General features: G+C 45.9%; 1 protein-coding gene across 1 annotated transcript in view; it reads left to right on the top strand.

Moving 5' to 3' along the window:
• Positions 1-19,177, top strand: part of ryr3 (ryanodine receptor 3) — a 500,545-nt gene that overhangs the window by 157,073 nt on the left and 324,295 nt on the right. Inside the window, 6 exon segments of the mRNA XM_038785757.1 lie at positions 2,062-2,157; positions 5,467-5,585; positions 11,776-11,909; positions 12,583-12,824; positions 15,002-15,194; positions 18,593-18,809. Of these exon segments, the coding sequence (XP_038641685.1) occupies positions 2,062-2,157; positions 5,467-5,585; positions 11,776-11,909; positions 12,583-12,824; positions 15,002-15,194; positions 18,593-18,809 (1,001 nt within the window).

The following is a 19,177-nucleotide window of genomic DNA, read 5'->3' as shown; positions in this document are numbered from 1 at the left end:
CAGCCCAAATGTGGAATTTAACTGAAATAATGCAAGGGAGAATGTTAACTTAGATTTAATTTTGGGATTTATCATATTAATCAAAAAAATAGAATCACTGAATTAGCACATGTGAAGTTGGTTTAGCCCAGCTGGCTGGAGCGCAGAGCAAAATATCACCAATAGGATTCAATCCCCATCCTCGCTGTGGCATGGAGGCCCTGGGCACGATTCTCCGATAATGGGGCAGAGAGTCTGCGCCGTCATGAATGCCGTTGCATTTCATGACGGCGCGAAATGGGGTGGGCAGTGCCAATTCTTGCCCCCACAGGGGGCCAGCACGGTGCTGGAGCGGATCAAGCAGCTCCAGCCTCCCTTCCCGGTGCCAAATGGGCGCCGCGCCAACCTGCGCGCAGTTGGGCCGCACAAACCCGCGCATGCGCAGTTGGGCCGCACAAACTCGAGCATGCGCAGTTGGGCCCTGCTAACCCACGCATGCGCGGGGGATTTCCTCAGCACACCAGCCCCGAGGCAACATGGCGTGTAGGTTCAGGGGCCGGGCGCGTAGTAAAATAGGGCCGGGGCTGGAGAGGCCGGCCCGCCGAATGGTGGGCCCCGATCGCGGGCCAGACCTCATCGGATGCGCCCCCCCCTCCCCGACGGTGAAGGAGCGCTTTTCCCTTTCTCCCTGCCCCACAGGCTGCTCCCCGACCCTTCGCGCAGAGTTCCCGCCGGCAGCTATCAGGTGTGAACAGCGCCGGCCGGACTCTGCCGTTTCCGCACGGCCATTCAGCCCATCAATGCCGGAGAATCGGCGGCCCGGCCGTGGACAGCGGCCTGTAACCGGCGCCGCGCCAAACGCACTGGCGCAGATGGCGCCGATTCTCCACTCCTCGGAGAATCATCTGCCGGTGTTGGACCGGCACCGCGGGAAAAAATGGGTGAAAGGCGATTCTCCCATACGGCGCAGCATGGGAGAATCGTGCCCCCCTGCCTCTTCACATTACTCCATGCTTGCAGAGTGGCATTCCTCGAGCTCTACATAACAAATGCGGAGCTCTCTATGTCCCTTTGGAGACGACAGAGAATAAATTATCTACCTGAATTCTTAGAAAAATTAATATGCCATAGAAAGTAACAGAATGGGAATTGAAAAAAATTGCATGAAATTAAAATAATACAATAATTGGAAGCTTCAAATTAATTAACAAAAGGAGTCAATTTATAGTTTGTGAATGGATTTTTCTTTCACATACCCCCCCACCCCGGGTGGAGGTGTAGTTTATACTACGGAAGTCTGCAACAAAATAGGAGACATTAATAAATTGCAGAATGTGCAAATAGTTGACAAATTAATGTCAAAATATATAGGTGTAATGTGATATATTTTGATTGGAAAAGGAGGCTCTAAACTGGGTAGAGTTTGAAAGTGATCTTGTGATCACAGATACATAAATAATTACATGAGCCACACAAGTTAATACAATCATTAAAAAAAAAACCACATGAAGCACTGGTTTCATTTCTAGGGGGTAGCATTCAAAAATTATGCAGAAAAACTGGAGAAAGTGCAAAAATGTTTTATCAGGAAGATCCCTAAATGGATAAATGGAAATATGAAGCAGGTTCGGACTCTTTCCATTACAAAAATGAAAGCTAAAGATAGACCAAAACATGGGGTCATAAATGTGACGTGCTCACTCAATAACACTGCAATAAGGTATATTGAATGAAATAAAATTCGGGAATTTTGGAAAAACCTCTTTATACAGAGTGGGACGAGTGTGGAGTTTTCCACCATAAGATGTAGCTGAGTCAAATTGCTGAGGTTCATATAAGGGGATACTAGATAAAGAAATGAGAGAGAAAGGTATTTGCGGATATGTTAATAGGATTAATTGCAGTAGAGCGGGAAGAGGCATGTATGGAGTATGAACCCCAAGGCCATTTGGAGAGAATGGCATTTTTCTGTGTTTTACACTTTATTTCATTCAATATACCTTATTGCAGTGTTATGAGATTTTGAAGGGTACTTTATTTCACATGAATCCAGTTCTGTTACGTTTTGCTTTATCTCTCCAGCTGCACTGATACGTGGTAACCGTAGCAACTGTGCCAAGTTTTCAAAAAACCTAGACTGGTTGGTCAGTAAATTAGACAGACTGGAATCTTCATCAGGTAATGAAACTTTACATTTGGGTATGAAACAGATGCTATTGCACTCAAATAGCAATTTTTAAAATATTGTTCAATAACAAAATATTAATGTAACTCCACTTTCTTTTTCTAATATTCGTGCCGAAATGCCAGTCCGGATCCAGGGTGGAGAATGGACAGAACTGTGTTCAACTGGGATCTGCCCGTTTTTTTTCCCCTCCAGCTATTCTTTAGTAGGGTGGAGAAGGAGGAACACAGGCAGAACTACCCCCACATCCCCCTATGACAACAGGGAGTGTCATAGATTTACCAGACAACACAAGCAATTTCACACTTTGCACACTTCCAAGGCCTCAATTGAGCTCAGATTAGCTTATATGGTTGGACACATTTCTGCAGGTTTGATCGTGTGGATTTCTGACCAACCTCCATCTCTCTCTGAGACCCTGTTCCTCACTCTCCACCTTGCTCCCTGAGATCCCATTCCGCAACCTTCATCTCTCATCAAGATCCGACTCTCCATCTCTCAGAACCCGTATTCCCCAATCTCCATTTCTCTCTCCAAGATCCCACTCTCCAGTCTCCATCTCTGAACCCCCATTGCCCAATCTCTGTCTCTCTCTCTCTCTTCCTGAGACCCCAACTCCCAGTTGTCGGGGGGGGGGGGGGGGGGGGGGGGGTGTTGGCCAGGAGTGGAGAGCCTCACGTAACTGGGACCTGAATTCATATTGAAGAGAATATTGAGCACTATCCATAGTTTTATTTACCCTGACACACCGCAGTCCCAACACTCATATGCAACGTTCAATACAGTAACCTCCTGTCCTGGGCTTCTAGCAGCAATACTCAGGAAAGGAATGTCCAGTTTCGGGAAACTCCAGCCAAAACCACAAGGCTTGGGGACCTTAGAATGAGAGTTGGTGTGAATTCTTCTGAGGCCTTTTAAAAGGCCCCAAACATTACCCGATTGATTTATGGATTACTTACTGCCAAGAGACATAAGAGACCTGAAGATTCTTTACCTTTAATCTGGAAAGGCACCAAAGGTGGAGCAGTGATGGGTTGCTATGCTTCACTTGCATTACTCCAGCAACCTTGCAGTTGACAGCAGCCCAGCTCAACTATGCAGGTAACCCCCTAACTGAAATTTTCAATGGAGTTTATTGTAATGATGACTTGGGTTCTATTGCCCCACTCTTCTATTGTAGGGGTCCTGTGTAATTTGGCCCCATAGAATATCTTGAGGTATGTTATGTATGATAATCCTCATGAGGGATCACTCTTGATCTCCCTGTGGGGTGCGTTGAATATTAGTTCCCATGGTAACAGATGGAGGCCAGTCCAGCTGGGACTTGTTATTGAGCCTTAGCCTTCGACTCTCTGATTTTGCTGGAGTGGCAGTCGGCATCGCTACCGGGGGTAGCGGCGTGGTTGGGTGACCTGTACGACTTCCAGCGATTAGAGAAGTTAAAGTATGAGTTAAGGGGCTGTTTAGGGGCGTTTGAGGAAAGGTGGGGGATGTTTGTGACCGTGTTTGAGGGGTTGTTTGTTGCGGGGGAGGGGGGGTGAAAAATCTGTACAGAGTGCACAGTTGATTGTTGGGAAGTATGTAACCTGTTTTGATACATGTTTGCGATAAAATACATTAAAAATATATATATATTATAAACAATGCCCACGGCATATCATGATTGCATGGTAACAGCATCAGAGACACGTGGGAGATTTTCCCTCTCTTCCATGTTAAAATGTGAGCAAGAACCACCTCTGTAAATAAAGTTTTACAACTGGTTAAGCAGCCTAATGTGGCAACCTGGTTATCTTGTCTCTATTGGGAAGTAAAAGCAAAACCCCTTAAAACATAACAAAGCATTAATGCTTTTTGCACATGGATGAATAAAAATGTTTGTATTGGTATACCAATATATTGTAGAGAAATTCGAATATCTGGGTTGATATATTAAAACACGTTGACAAACAGTGCCATCTGAATCTTACATAACCTTACATACAGTGATTATATTATACCATTTATCCTAGAACAAATCTGGTATACATTGCGTTCTGGTGCAAATGTTTCCATACATTTCTCCCTTCATTGGCTCCCTAATGCTAACCTAATTTTGTGAAAACTGTTTGCCTTGACATTCATGTCTGTAAGAGGCCGTTGCTGGACCAAGACAGATAAACTGCTAATCTGACCAGAGTCAGGTTTTAATCTTCCTGCATGTTTTCCTCGCAGTTGAGATGTAGCCTTTCCTCATGTCTGCATTGAATTAAAGAGCTTGAATGCCTCTGACACCAGAAAAAGTCCGAGAGATATATCTAAAAAGAGTCACTTGAGGCAGAAGGGCTAATGTGCCAATAATTGAATAAGTGTGTTATAACCCTACAGGAGGCCCAGGCATCTGCAACATCAGAGTCCCGGCGAGTCCTGAATATGATCTACCCAGATGAGGGGGCAAGACTAACCCCTCTGTTCAAAGGACTGATGGGATATAAATACCCTGGTCCGGGTGAGGGCTGGGTGTGGTGACCCTCCGAGGAGGAGGAGTGTATAGTAACCTGAATAAAATCAAATTTTTGCTACAGACGTAGCTTCCGAGTGGTTGCTTGCCTGAGACTTTACACATTGGTACCAAGCGAAGATATAAACACAGAAAAAATGAAAATTGCTTATTGTCACGAGTAGGCTTCAATGAAGCTACTGTGAAAAGCCCCTAGACGCCACATTCCGGCGCCTGTCCGGGGAGGCTGGTACGGGAATCGAACCGTGCTGCTGGCCTGCTTGGTCTGCTTTAAAAGCCAGCGATTTAGCTCAGTGAGCTAACTCAGTGAGCGAATCCCACAGGGGGTGGGATTCTTCATTTCAGACTAAGTTTTGACAGTGGGACTGAATCGGTGGACTTCTATAACAACTAAATTGGTGCTGGTCCCGGAGCAATTCACGATCCATTAATGGGCTAGCATTAATGGATATTAAGGGCCCCATGATATTGAGGAGGGCAGAAAGGTGTCACAAAATCACCAAACATAAATGAGACGGTTTCGTAGTTAACAATCAAAAAATAATTTTGACAAAAATTGCAAATTGCTCATCTGTACAAAAAATTTATTTTGTAAATAAATGAAAGAGCATTAAAGCTTTGCTCTTTCCCCCTCCCTGTCAATAAAAACTGGAGTAAAGGAAATGGTTGACAATAATTTTGCAAAAGGCTTACATCTGTGTTTCAGAATTGATATTTATGTTAAGTGCATATCGAGGTATGCACTGTCGCTGCAGAATCTCTGATATTCTCACACAGTTTTGATGTGTATTTTTTGACACAGGCATCCTCGAAGTATTACATTGCATCTTGATTGAGAGTCCTGAGGCTCTCAATGTGATCAAAGAAGGGCATATCAAATCTATTATTTCATTACTGGATAAGCATGGACGCAACCACAAGGTGTGTACCAGGTAGTAAAAAATGCATGTTGAAAATTCAGGCTGAATGTAAGAATGTATAATGAATGATTTGCCGCAGCTAATTCTCATAAATTTCTTCTCAAGATAAAAATAGAGGTTAGAATGTTCAAATGACTTAACTAACGATAATTTAGGGAAAAAAAAAGAGAGATGCTGTTGAAGCTTTCCATCTTGTACTCATTAGGACAGAGGCAACAATGCCACATTTCAAAGGGGCCAACAATCTTATGCTACAAGAGAAAAGGGTGCTCATTGGTTGGCAAGTCAGTACTGGCTGGGGTGTTGCCAAAGTTTGACCTGATGAATGTAAGATGAAAAGCTTTCACAGCATGTCTCTTTTCTTACAGCCACACTCCTGTTCTGTACTGCCAAGCGACTAATTAACTATGATTTTTGTGAAAGATGAATCAACCTGCGTTTAAGCACAAGCTGCAAATGGGTGTCTTTTTCACCCTGCAGACTGTTTATTTAAATTATAATGAAAATAATAAATAAAACCGTACACATTTCACTTGAGAATACAAGCCTAAAGATCGGAGGGACAGTGATCCTAGTACTATGTTGGGTCTGTGGCCAATGGAACACCACCACTGACTCTGACAAACATTCCAAGATTTGGTGGACTGGGGGGAGGGGGGTGGTGGTGGGAAGAAACAAGCGAAATTTCTTAATTAGCTTAATATACATGTACGTTTGCCAATAAGCACATTAGATGCCTGACATATAAATCAATTTGAAAAATATGGCAATTCTGTAGGACTGAGAGAATAACATTGAGGTTCCAGGCAGCAACATTTTCTCCCGTTTAAAAATAATATAATAAAAATGTAACTTCCTCTTTCGGAGGTCTAGGTGATGTCCTATCTTGAACCTCCCGCTTTGCCCTATTCCCATCCATATTGATTGGAAATTCCTCATCCGATCAAACATGAGGTCCCAATGAGGTACCGTGAGATACCGTGACGGGCAGCACAGTAGCATAGTGGTTATCACAGTTGCTTCACAGCTCCAGGGTCCCAGGTTCGATTCCCGGCTTCGGTCACTGTCTGTGCGGAGTCTGCACGTTCTCCCCGTGTCTGTGTGGGTTTCCTCCGGGTGCTCCGGTTTCTTCCCACAGTCCAAAGCTGTGCGGGTTAGTTGGATTGGCCATGCTAAATTGCCCTTAGTGTCCAAAAAGGTTAAGTGCAGGTTACAGGGATAGGGTAGAGACGTGGGCTAGAGTAGGGCTCTCTTTGTAAGGACCGGTGCAGGCTCGATGGGCCGAATGATCTTGGACATTTTGGATTGGATTTGTTTATTGTCACGTGTACCGAGGTACAGTGAAAAGTATTTTTCTGCAAGCAGCTCAACAGATCATTCAGTACATGGAAGAAAAGGGAATTAAACAAAATTCAAGAAAATACATGAGAATACATAATAGGGCAACACAAGATATACAATGTAACTACATAAGCATTGGCACCAGTTGAAGCATACAGGGTGTAGTGTTAATGAGGTCAGTCCATAAGAGGGTCATTTAGGAGTCTGGAGACAGTGGGGAAGAAGCTGTTTTTGAGTCTGTTCGTGCGTGTTCTCAGACTTCGGAATCTCCTGCCCGATGGAAGAAGTTGGAAAAGTGAGTAAGCCGGGTGGGAGGGATCCTTGATTACGCTGCCCGCTTTCCCCCGGCAGCGGGAGGTGTAGATGGAGTCCATGGATGGGAGGCAGGTTTGTGTGATGGACTGGGCGGTATTCACGACTCTCTGAAGTTCCTTGCAGTCCTGGGCCGAGCAGTTGCCATACCAGACTGTGATGCAGCCCGGTAGGATGCTTTCTATAGTGAATCTGTAAAAGTTGATAAGGGTTAATGTGGACATGCCGAATTTCCTTAGTTCCCTGAGGAAGTATAGGCGCTGTTGTGTTTTCTTGGTGATAGCGTCGACGTGAGTGGACCAGGACAGATTTTTGGTGATGTGAACCCCTAGGAATTTGAAACTGCTAACCATCTCCACCTCGGCCCCGTTGATGCTGACAGGGGTGTGTACAGTACTTTGCTTCCTGAAGTCGATGACCAGCTCTTTAGTTTTGCTGTCATTGAGGGAGTGATTGTTGTCGTTACACCACTCCACTAGGTTCTCTATCTCCCTTCTGTATTCGGACTCGTCGTTATTCGAGATCTGGCCCACTATGGTCGTATCGTCAGCAAACGTGTAGATGGAGTTGGAACCAGGTTTTGCCACGCAGTCGTGTGTGTACAGGGAGTAGAGTAGGGGGCTAAGTACGCAGCCTTGCGGGGCACCGGTATTGAGGACTATTGTGGAGGAGTTGTTGGTGTTCATTCTTACTGACTGTAGTCTGTTGGTCAGAAAGTCAAGGATCCAGTTGCAGGGTGGAGAGCCAAGTCCTAAGTTTTGGAGCTTTGATATGAGGTTGGCTGGGATTATGGTGTTGAAGGCGGAGCTGTAGTCAATAAATAGGAGTCTGATGTAGGAGTCCTTGTTTTCGAGATGCTCTTGGGATGAGTGTAGGGCCAGGGAAATGGCGTCTGATATGGACCGGTTGCAACGGTATGCGAATTGAAGTGGGTCAAGGCGTTCCGGGAGTATGGAGGTGATGCGCTTCATGATCAGCCTCTCGAAGCACTTCATTACAACTGACGTCAGGGCCACCGGACGGTAGTCATTGAGGCATGTTGCCTGGTTCTTCTTTGGTACCAGTATGATGGTGGTCTTCTTGAAGCAGGTGGGGACCTCGGAGTGGAGTAGGGATAGGTTAAAGATGTCTGTGAATACCTCTGCCAGCTGGTATGCGCAGGCTCTGAGTGCACGACCAGGGATCCCGTCCGGGCCCATTGCCTTCCGTGGGTTCACTTTCAGGAAGGCGGATCTGACTTCGGAAACTGGTGGGTATGGGTGAATTATGGGCTGCTGGGATTGTTGGTTACCTGCTCAAACCAAGCATAGAATGCATTAAGTTCATCGGGGAGGGGTGCGCTGCTGCCAGAGATACTGCTCGGTTTCGCTTTGTAGCCCGTTATGTTGTTTAGTCCTTGCCACAACTGCTGAGAGTCTGTCTGTGACTCTAGCTTAGTTTGATATTCTCTCTTGGCATCTCGGATGGCTTTGCGGAGGTCGTACCTGGATTTCTTGTATAGGACAGGGCCGTCTGCCATTTAAAGTCCTTTCCACATCTTGGCTCTCCCATGTTAATGCTACTGCCCGTACACTGCCAGGAAGCAGTGCCATGGGGGTAGCACCGGGGGCAGTGCTGGGTGGGGGGGAGGGGGGGGGGGGGCATGGGAGGGAGTTCCTGATGAACTATTGTGCATTGGGCCAGCCTTTAAAAAGGCCGCCCTGATCATCCAAAAACTAAGTTGTTGACTGGGTGCGCTCAAGCATGATGTCATGGGAGCCACCTCTTGATATTTCTGAGCCTAGCTCCTGAACGATTGGCCGGAGAAAGCCAGCATTCGCTGTTGGCAGCTTCAACATGCTTTTCCTACCTGCTATCGGGGGCTCTGCCGAACTTAGGGAAAATTCCACCCCTAGCTTCTGGCAGGTCGAAGTACATGCTGAAGTCGGGGTTGCGCCAGGATGACCCTTGGATTTTGAAGCTGTGATGGCCCTCAATGTAATATGTAACTCATGAAAAAAGATATTCATGTTCAATGTTTTCAGAATATGCTGAATTTAAATCGTGCAAAACAGAACATTTTCTCGCTCATAGTATCTTTGGACCTAATGTTTGCTAAATATTTCTAAATCTTCTTTGAAACGGGCTGAATTCTCTGGCCAAAGGGATTCTCTTTTCCCGCTGACAGCACACCCTCACCCATGCGTTTCCTAGTGGCATGGGGTGGCTTCAATGGGAAATCCCATTGACAAGCGGCGGTAGTAGAGAATCCCACTGCCACCTGTAGTATTGATGTTTTGCATAGAATTGAGTGTCACCAATATCGTTTTGAAATAAGTTTGTTTCTAAATAAGATGCGGAAAATTTCACCGGGGTCTCAGTACACTTTAATAGAACCCTCTCAGTGGCAGAATTGAAATTACTTTCCAGGTTCTTATGTACAAAATTAAAGTTTGAAATGTCTTTAAACATGAGGGCCAGCAACGCTTCACTTTCAAATAGGTTGGCTCCTGACTTGAGTTAATCATTCAGCTTCTTCCCATTATATAATGCATCATGTGATCTAGACTTAGGCTAAGGTTTTCCAGCCCCCGCACAGCGGATTACCCTGTGACGGATGCCACGAGCCATTTACAGCCAGTGGGACCTTCTGGTCCTGCTCACTTGCCCTGCCCCAGGGAACCTGCCACGAGGAGTCGACTTTGATGGACCTGGAATATCCCACCAATGGAAGAGCCGGAAATTCCTGCCCTTAGTCTCAGTGTATTCTGAGGAATCTGCCAACTCTGACATATGTAGAAGCTTTCAAACTATGTGATACTGCTACCAACTTCTTCCCACTGTCACAAACCTGACCACTGGTGCTGGACTGAAATTCCCATTTCCTTGACATAAACCTGGGCTTCATGGAAAAGTCGGTCTGCTAAACTCAGTGAGGTGTACAGGCGTTTGGAATGGGAGATGTGGGAACACCCCCTGAGTCCAGACTTGCATCCAGACCGAGACTACTGAAGAAACTGGTACTGGGGGAAGATCAGCCCCATTGTAAAGGGAGACAATTGACCTTGGAAATAATTCTGCCTGCCAGGGCCTCCAACTTAGGAAAATTGGTTATCGCAATAAAGTCTGCTTCTCTTTTATTTGTGCACATACCCACATTTCATGGTTATCTTCTATTTAAATCCAAATCAGGTGCTGGATATTTTGAGGAGTCAGGTGTGGAAGATGGCAGTGGACACATTGCAACACTCATACCAGAAGAGAAAACCTATTTATTTTTGAGCCCCAAGTAAATTTATAAATGTTAAAATGAATTATGGGATGCGGACGTCCCTGGCTGGGCCAGCGTTTATTACCGATCCCTAATTGCCCTTGAACTGAATGACCACCTTTAAGTGGATGTGGTTATGTTTTCTGTATCTATTACTGGAGGAGAAATTATATAATGCATCATGTGATCTAGACTTAGGCTAAGGTTTTCCAGCCCCCACACAACAGATTACCCTGTGACGGATGACGTGAGCCATTTACAGCCAGTGGGACCTTTTGGTCCTGCTCACTTGCCCTGCCCCAGGGAACCTGCCACGAGGAGTCGGCTTTGATGGACCTGGAAGATCCCACCAACGGAGGAGCTGGAAATTCCTGCCCTTAGTCTCAGTGTATTCTGAAGAATCTGCCAACTCTGACATATGTAGAAGCTTTAAAACTATGTGATACTGCTACCAACTTCTCAAATCCTCAGTAAAGAGACCCATGCATTTTTACATTAACTAATTCCTTATGTATGCTTGGTGCTTTGATGTTTATCAACTAAGTAGTGGTGGCGGGTGGTTCATATTTTAATCCTCAGTGGGTTTATGTCGGGCAGGACAAGTGCAAAACATACTTTCAGGCCTAACTTTGAGGCTCATTTTATTCTAAGTCCCGGGTCTCACATGCAGCTTGTCAGCTGTCTATTCAAAACATGTGGGAAAACAACAGCTAGCTTATTTCTAGCCACTTTTTTGAGTCTTGGAGGAAAATCTTACCTTGGAGTGCCTCTTCACTCTTCTCAACATCTTCCGACCCGTCCTCACCTGGTGGTAAAGCTGTAGCAACCTCTCTGCTCGAACCTGGGCTACAATGTAAATCAGGGTCCCATTGGGATAATTGGACCCTTGATTTGCACTAACTCCTGGGCTCCTGACCAGCAGCACTTCAACCACCTAAATATAGGAAGGTAGTGAATGAGATTCCAATGGGAACAGGGCACTGCACTGCATTTTAACGTTCCCCTCCCTCTCATTCCCCCCAAACAAGGTAGATTACACGCGACCCCATGATGTTTCTTATTCTGATTCAGAAAACTGGCAAATTGTCAAAGTAATTTTACTATAATTCACACCCATTTGGGATTTGGTTGTTGAGTGAACCATTCATAATGTTTAGTGCACCACAACAGACACCATACCATGTCCCTGTCATTTCTTTCCCATAATAGTTCTGTGATAAATATGTGCATTATTCAACATTATTATCTCATTTTGTTTAGATCATGACATGTGTATGACTATATTTAGGTGCTGGACCTGCTGTCTTCCCTTTGTGTGTGCAATGGTGTTGCCATACGAGTTAATCAAAACCTGATCTGTGATAATCTACTACCTCGTCGTGATTTACTTCTGCAAACTCGATTAGTTAACAATGTAACAAGGTAATTTAAATTAGTTTATCTTTAACCGAAAACCATATAGTCATTCTTTCATAGAAATTCAAGGTGCAGAAGGAGGCCTTTTGGCCCATTGCATTCTGTGCAGAAGAGTGCTATCCAGCCTCATTCCATGTCCCAGCTCATGGTCTGCGGTCTCTGTTCACTACAGCAGTTCGAGTTTCTACTCAAGTGTATTTCCAAACTGCAGTTAGACACTTTGCCTCTCCCACCTTTTAAGACAACACCCCAACCCCCCCAACACTCACACCCCTCTGCTTGGAAGAAATATTTTTAACTCCCCGCTAATTCTTCTAAACCTGCACATCTTTGGAATGTGGGAGGAAACCGGAGCACTCGGAAGAAACCCACACAGACAAGGGGAGAACGTGCAAACTCCTCACAGATAGTCGCCCAAGGCCGGAATCAAGCCCAGGTCCCTGGCACTGTGAGGCAGCAGTGCTAACCCCTGTGCCATCCTCATGCCATATTGTTGGACAGACGTTAAAATCAGCCATATGATACTCCACAAATGTATGAACTGATGTATGATGACCAATTAAATGCACCTTTCAAAGTTTATAATTTAACTTTGCATCTTATCTATCAAATCATAAAGATCTTTCAGCAGATTCAAGATTGATAATCATTCTATACTAATTACTTTTATTTCTTACAGCTTAAGGCCTAACATTTTCTTGGGAACCAGTGAAGGGTCAGCCCAGTACAAGAAATGGTATTATGAGCTGGTCGTTGATCAGGTCAATCACTTTTTGACTGCAGATCCTATTCACTTGCGTGTTGGCTGGGCATCTATGAAGGGATATGCCCCCTATCCCGGAGGAGGGGAAGGCTGGGGAGGTAATGGAGTGGGAGATGACCTGTATTCCTATGGATTTGATGGACTTCACTTGTGGTCAGGTTTGTAATCGCATCAAAACACTGTGTCTATGTTTAAAGCAAATGTTAATATCATTTAAATGAAATATTTCATTCTGCTCAGTGTCTTGGCTGAAGAATGCTTGTTAATTGATTGAACATTAACACTCAAAACGGGTTTTCTTTAGTAAACTTTTTGATATCTTTCAGATATGTAATTTGATAATTATCAAGTTCCATGCTAATGATAGTTTAAAAAAACACAGTCTGGGGGCTACATAATAAAAATTATTGGCTCCCAAATTCTCAGGCTTAGAATGGGCAGAAAACCTCAGGCGGGATTCTGGGATCTAAGGCTAAGTGCCGACGCTGTCAGAAACGGCGTTGCGTTTGTCGACAGCGTCGACATGGCCTCAGGATCAGCATTTCTGGCCCCTACAGGGGACTAGCATGGCACTGGAGCGGTTCATGCCACTGGATCCACGCATGCGCAGTGGCACCGCCGGCAACGCGCAAATGCGCAGTGGCTCCCTTCAACGCGCCGGCCCCGACGCAACATGGCGCAGGGCTACGGGGGCAGAAGAAAGGAAGCCCCCAGCCCGAGAAGCCAGCCCGCCAATAGGTGGGTCCTGATCGCGGGCCAGGCCACATCGGAGCCACCCCCTGGACCCTTCAATGCCGAAGTCCTGCCGGCTGAGAGCAGGTGTGAACGGTGCCGCCGGGACTCAGGTTTTTAATGACGGCCGCTCGGCCCATCCGGGCCGAGAATCGGTGGGGGGGGGGGGGGGGGGACCCGTAGAGCGGCCCCTGACACCAACGGCATGCTAACCACGCCGGTATCAATGGCGCCGATTCTCCACTCTTTGGAGAATCGCATCCCGGCGTCGGGGCGGCGAGGCGTGATTCACGCCGGTCGGGGGGATTCTCCTGCCCGGCCCCGGGCTGAGAGAATCCCGCCCCTCATTCGGTGCAGGATTGGTTTGGAATCTGGGGGTAGAACACGGATATGTTGGAATTCCACCCCCTCTAGATTGACTCATTAAATTCTAATAAAGCATTCTGATTACCACCCACCTCCCCAATATCAAACGGTCATGTTTGGGTTAGGCTTCTTCCGACCCTGCTCACTCTCCTTCGGACTCAGTGGATCTCATATCAGCTGAGATGTAGTATGGGCCCCATTCAAGGCTGTAAAATGTCTCCATACCTTTGGTAGGGAAACGTAACCATTCCTAAATGGCACCTATTAGCTTCTCCAAGAAACTCGAATATCATATTGGAAGGAGAAGATTAGAAGAGTTCCCACTGGTCCTCACCAGCATCAGAGGTACAAGGCTAATAATAATAATTATTATTATTATAATATAATAAGAATCGCTTATTGTCACAAGTAGGCTTCAATGACGTTATTGTGAAATTCCCCTAGTCACCACATTCCGGGGCCTGTTCGGGAGACCGGTATGGGAATTGAACGGCGCTGCTAGTCTTGTTTTGCATTACAAGCCAGCTGTTTAGCCCAATGTGCTAAACCAGCCCTAGGCTGGCAGTTTGGGGCATTCACCACTGAGGTGTCGTTCCCAGGGTCTTGCATCCGGCTGGGCCGTGCAAATAGCCTAATTCCTAGAATATGGACCTCCAGCTTAGAGACGAGCAGGTTGGGTTTTCGTTCTGCCACACTTGTGCTACGGGAGCCCAGGAATTTTAGAGTCTCTGTTTGAGTCGGAGAACGAAAGTTGTAGTTTTGTCCTCAGTGCTAGCTAGAACCTGGCACAACGGGATAAATGTTGAATGAAAACTAAATATTCAACAAAGGGAACTTAATGGAAAAGAAGTTTGAGTAAGATATTTCCATAGAAACCCGACAGTGCAGAAGGAGGGCATTTGGCTCACCGAGTCCGCACCAACCCTGTGGAAGAGCATGCTACCTAGGCCCAAACCCCTGCCCAGATCCCCACCCAACCTGCATGTCTTTGGACACTAAGGAACAATAATCGTCAATCCAAACCCATCAGTTTTTATCACTTACCGAAAACAAAGATTCATCCTTTGGAGACCAATCAATACTTTTTTCAACATCGCAGTTTTGGAACACCTATCGCTGCAGATCTTTTCCTTGCATCTTCTGGAGAAGTAAAGTGACCCTCATGGACCAACAAATGTTGGTGATGATGGAGCTAATTTTCCATAATCAACGCTGTGTTCATTTTCCTCCACAACAGGTCGAGTGGCCAGAGCTGTGACATCAGCTAATCAGCACATACTGAACTCCGACGATGTAGTTAGCTGTTGTCTGGATTTGGGTGTTCCAAGTATATCCTTCCGCATTAATGGACAACCAGTGCAAGGGATGTTTGAGAGCTTCAACACTGATGGGCTGTTTTTCCCTGTGGTCAGCTTCTCTGCAGGTGCCAAGTGAGTTTACCTTTTCTGTCATGTCAGTATGTAGAATGTTTGGATTTTGAAAATACAAATATGGGTAAAATCGACAGCAAAGCAATTCCACTATGTGGACTAGGCAACCGACAGAAAGCTCCACCACGGAGCCCTGGCAGTTTTACCAGCATAAGGAGAGTTTCAATTATCATTGAGATGGTGGGTAGCTGCACCACTCAACACTCAGGGTATATCAAATACCCTTGCCATGCTGGGGGGCAGGGGGTGAAAGACAAACCTGTTAGAGGGCACAGAGCTCATTCCTATTTTGATAATACTGATCATGTAGCCATTTTATGACAAAATGGTTTTAAATAAATAATTGCTCTATGGCATAAAGCCAGTAAATGCTGGGATTTTATATGGTTTCAGTGAACACGCCCACCAGCCAGAAGGCCAGGGACATCTCCGGCTCCACCGGCACTGGAAGCCACCATCCTATTTTACTTGAGCAGATGATTAATTGTCAGCAATCATGGCTTCTGCCCCATCTGAGCGAGGATGCCCCATCTCCAGGAGCCAGTCAGATGGCTGGCTGCACTTCTGTCCCAATAGCACCACCAAGAGTGGTGACCATTGCTGGGACTGCAGCAGACTGGGGAGCAGCAGTCATTGAGAAGGACCAGAGTGAACATGAGTTGCGTTGGGAATCGCTGGGACCAATCACAAAGGCCCCAGAAAGGAAGGGCAGTGTCAAACGTGAGGGCGGGGGAGTCTCCCAATGGGGGTGACCTTGCTGCTTTGGGAGGGGGGGGGGTGCTGCCGTGGACCAAAAGGTGTCTGATTATTGGAGACCCCCAATCCCACAGGAAGGCCACCAGGTTTTACTGCCAATATAAAATACCAGGACAAGTTCTTCATTGGTCATTTAAGGGCTGCAATTGGACCAAGGGCAGATGAGGCCATCCACCATCTTTCTACTGCTAATACAATTCCAGTGGAAGTGAGAAGGCAATGGACACCCATTATCTCACTTGATTTCATGAACCCATCCCCACCGCCCCACCCACCATTGAGATTTCTCCTGAAGAGAGCGCAGGTATAACATGCCAGCGATATTGACAATATCTATTCCCTATGTGACTTGAAGACCAAGTGAGTGCCATGAAGTAGATAGGGAGGCACAGTTGCGCAGCACTAAGGACCCAGGTTCAATTCCAGCCTCTGTGTTGCGTTTGCACTTTCTCCTTGAATCTGTGTGGGTTTCCTCCGGGTGCTCTGGTATCCTCCCACAGTCCAAAGAAGCACAGGTTAGGTGGATTGGTCATGCTAAATTGCCCGTTAGTGTCCTAAGGGGGGGGGGGGGGGGGGGGGGGGGTGCTCTTTCAGAGGGCTGGTTCAGACATAATTGGCAGAATGGTCACCTTCTGTTTTGTGAGGATTCTATAGGATCTATAGCCAAATTTGCAGATGACACAAAGAATGTAAGTTACAATGAGGAAATAAGAACCTTACAAATGGATATAGATAGGTTAGGAGAGTGGTCAAAAATGTGGCAGATGGAGTTTAACGTGGATAAGTGTGAGGTTATGCATTTTGGTTGGAAAAACGGAAAGGGCAACTTATTATCTAAATGGGGAGAGATTTCGGGCTGCTCCAATGCAGAGGGACCTGGGTGTCTTCGTGCATGAGTCGCAGAAAACAAGCATGCAGGTACAGCGGGTAATAAAGAAAGCAAATGGAATGTTGACATTTATACCCAAAGGAATTGAATGTAAAGGTAAAGTTGTGTTGTTGCAGCTATACAAGGCATTGGTAAGACCGCACCTAGAGTATTGCGCACAGTTTTGGTCCCCTTATTTGAGGAGCATCAAATGTAGTGGCATCAAAGGCATTTCAGAGGAGGTTCGCTAGATTGATTCCAGAGATGAAGGGTTTGTCGTATGAGAGATTGAACAGTTTAGGCCTATACTTTCTAGAGCTTAGAAGAATGAGGGGAGATCTAATCGAGGTAAACAAGATGTGAAAAGGTATGGATAAAGTAGACATGGAGCTGATGCTTCCTCTTGTAGGGCATTCTCAAATGAGAGGTCATAATCTTAGAATAAAAGGTAGCAAATTTAAAACAGACTTGAGGGAAAACTACTTCTCTCAAAGGGTTATGAATCTGTGGAATTCACTACCCCAGAATGTGGTGGATGCTGGGATAATGAGTAAATTTAAGGAGGAGTTAGACAGATGTTTAATTGGTAATGGGTTGAAGGGTTATGGAGAATGGGCAGGTGGTGGAGTTGAGGCCAGGATGGGATCAGCCATGATCACATTGAGGGGGTTAGGCTCGAGAAGCTAAATTGCCAACGCCTGCTCCTAGGTCATGTGTTCTATGGAGGGGATGCTCTGGCTGATTTTGCAATCCACCCCATGGCCTGTAACATTGTAGGTAGCAGATGAGGAACATATCAGTCATGATAGAATGGCAGAGCAGACTCGATGGACCGAATGGCTTAATTCTGCTCCTATATCTTACGAACTTATGAACTTATGAATGTGTTCTGGTAGGGGAATCAGACCAGTTCTTCGCTCATTATTCTCTAAATTGGAAGGTATTCATGTTGTTAATTAAAGAAAAACTGAGACGTGATGGCAGTACCTTAGATTTGTGTTTTTGTACAAAATGAAAATAATACCAGGACACCCGTTTAAACGGCAATTTGCATTTGAACTGTTCAGTCACAACGATAGATTTTTATCACTGTTGCACCTGGGAAATGCTCAACTGAAGAGGAAACGGGGGGCCTGCTGTTTGACATGGTTGCTATCCAACTGTCTCATTCCTACCACATTGCATATGCAAAGCATGGGACGAGCACTGGGGGCGAGAGAATTCCAAGGTGTCAGGGCAGCTAGAAGTTGTGCATCAGAAGACTGGTGTCGAGAATCTCTGTAGATGAGAGCGACTCTGAGAGTCATGGGATTGTCCAAATAAGCAAGATAGCAGCAAGTTGGACAGGATAAGTAAATTATTACCATCTACCGAGCACTCAATGCCTTCAGGTCTTCTTGAGCAGCAGGCTGAAGCCCAAGGTGCTGTGTTCTGAAACACACCTATGGGCCTCTCATGCCTATCTTCTGTTCCCAGTTGATGGGAGGACACCCATTGTGAGGGATGTGACACCCCAGTGTTTTAGTGCAATATAAATTGGGGTTCTGCATACATATCAATGTAGTGCACCTGCAGGACGCTCCACATGTATGGCACGTGGAAGATCGGAGGGGCGGGAGACGGGAAATTGTGGCCCTCTAATTTATAAGTGTGATCACTTATGGGCCCAAACTTGATATTCTTATTGTACGGAAGGCAGAGAACCACATACGGCGTGCCAATTTTGAAGGAATATTTATGATTAATTTTGACTTTTCTTATTCTTTTTTTCAAGAGTACGTTTTTTGATTGGTGGTCACCATGGAGATTTTCGGTTCTTACCTCCTCCGGGATATGCGCCTTGCTATGAAGCACTGTTACCAAAGGAAAAGTTGAGATTGGAGCCAATCAAAGAGTACAAGAGAGATTATAATGGTGTTCGAGATTTACTAGGGACGACAAGCCATCTTTCCCATGCCTCCTTCATCCCCAAGCCTGTAGATACCAGCCAGGTACTAAACTCCTGAAATGCAATGTCATGAATAAATTCATCACAATCACTGGGGGGGGGGGGGAGGTGCTGGATCAAGCTCCGACTGCCCCTGCATCATCTGGCTCTGCCAGCCCTGGTGGCTCCCCAATAATAATAATAATCTTTATTCATGTCACAATTATGCTTACATTAACACTGCAATGAAGTTACTGTGAAAATCCCCTCGTCGCCACACCATGATGACTGTTCGTTCCACTGAGGGAGAATTGGGAATGTTCAGTTCACCAAAGAAGCACGCCTTTTGGGACTTATGGGAGGAAACTGGAGCACCAGGAGGAAACCCACGCAGACACGGGAAGAATGTACAGACTCCACACAGACAGTGAC

This window comes from Scyliorhinus canicula, chromosome 2 (genome assembly GCF_902713615.1).
Source record: "Scyliorhinus canicula chromosome 2, sScyCan1.1, whole genome shotgun sequence".
In the NCBI taxonomy this organism is placed as follows: Eukaryota; Metazoa; Chordata; class Chondrichthyes; order Carcharhiniformes; family Scyliorhinidae; genus Scyliorhinus; species Scyliorhinus canicula.
This window is presented reverse-complemented; position numbering and strand designations above follow the sequence as displayed.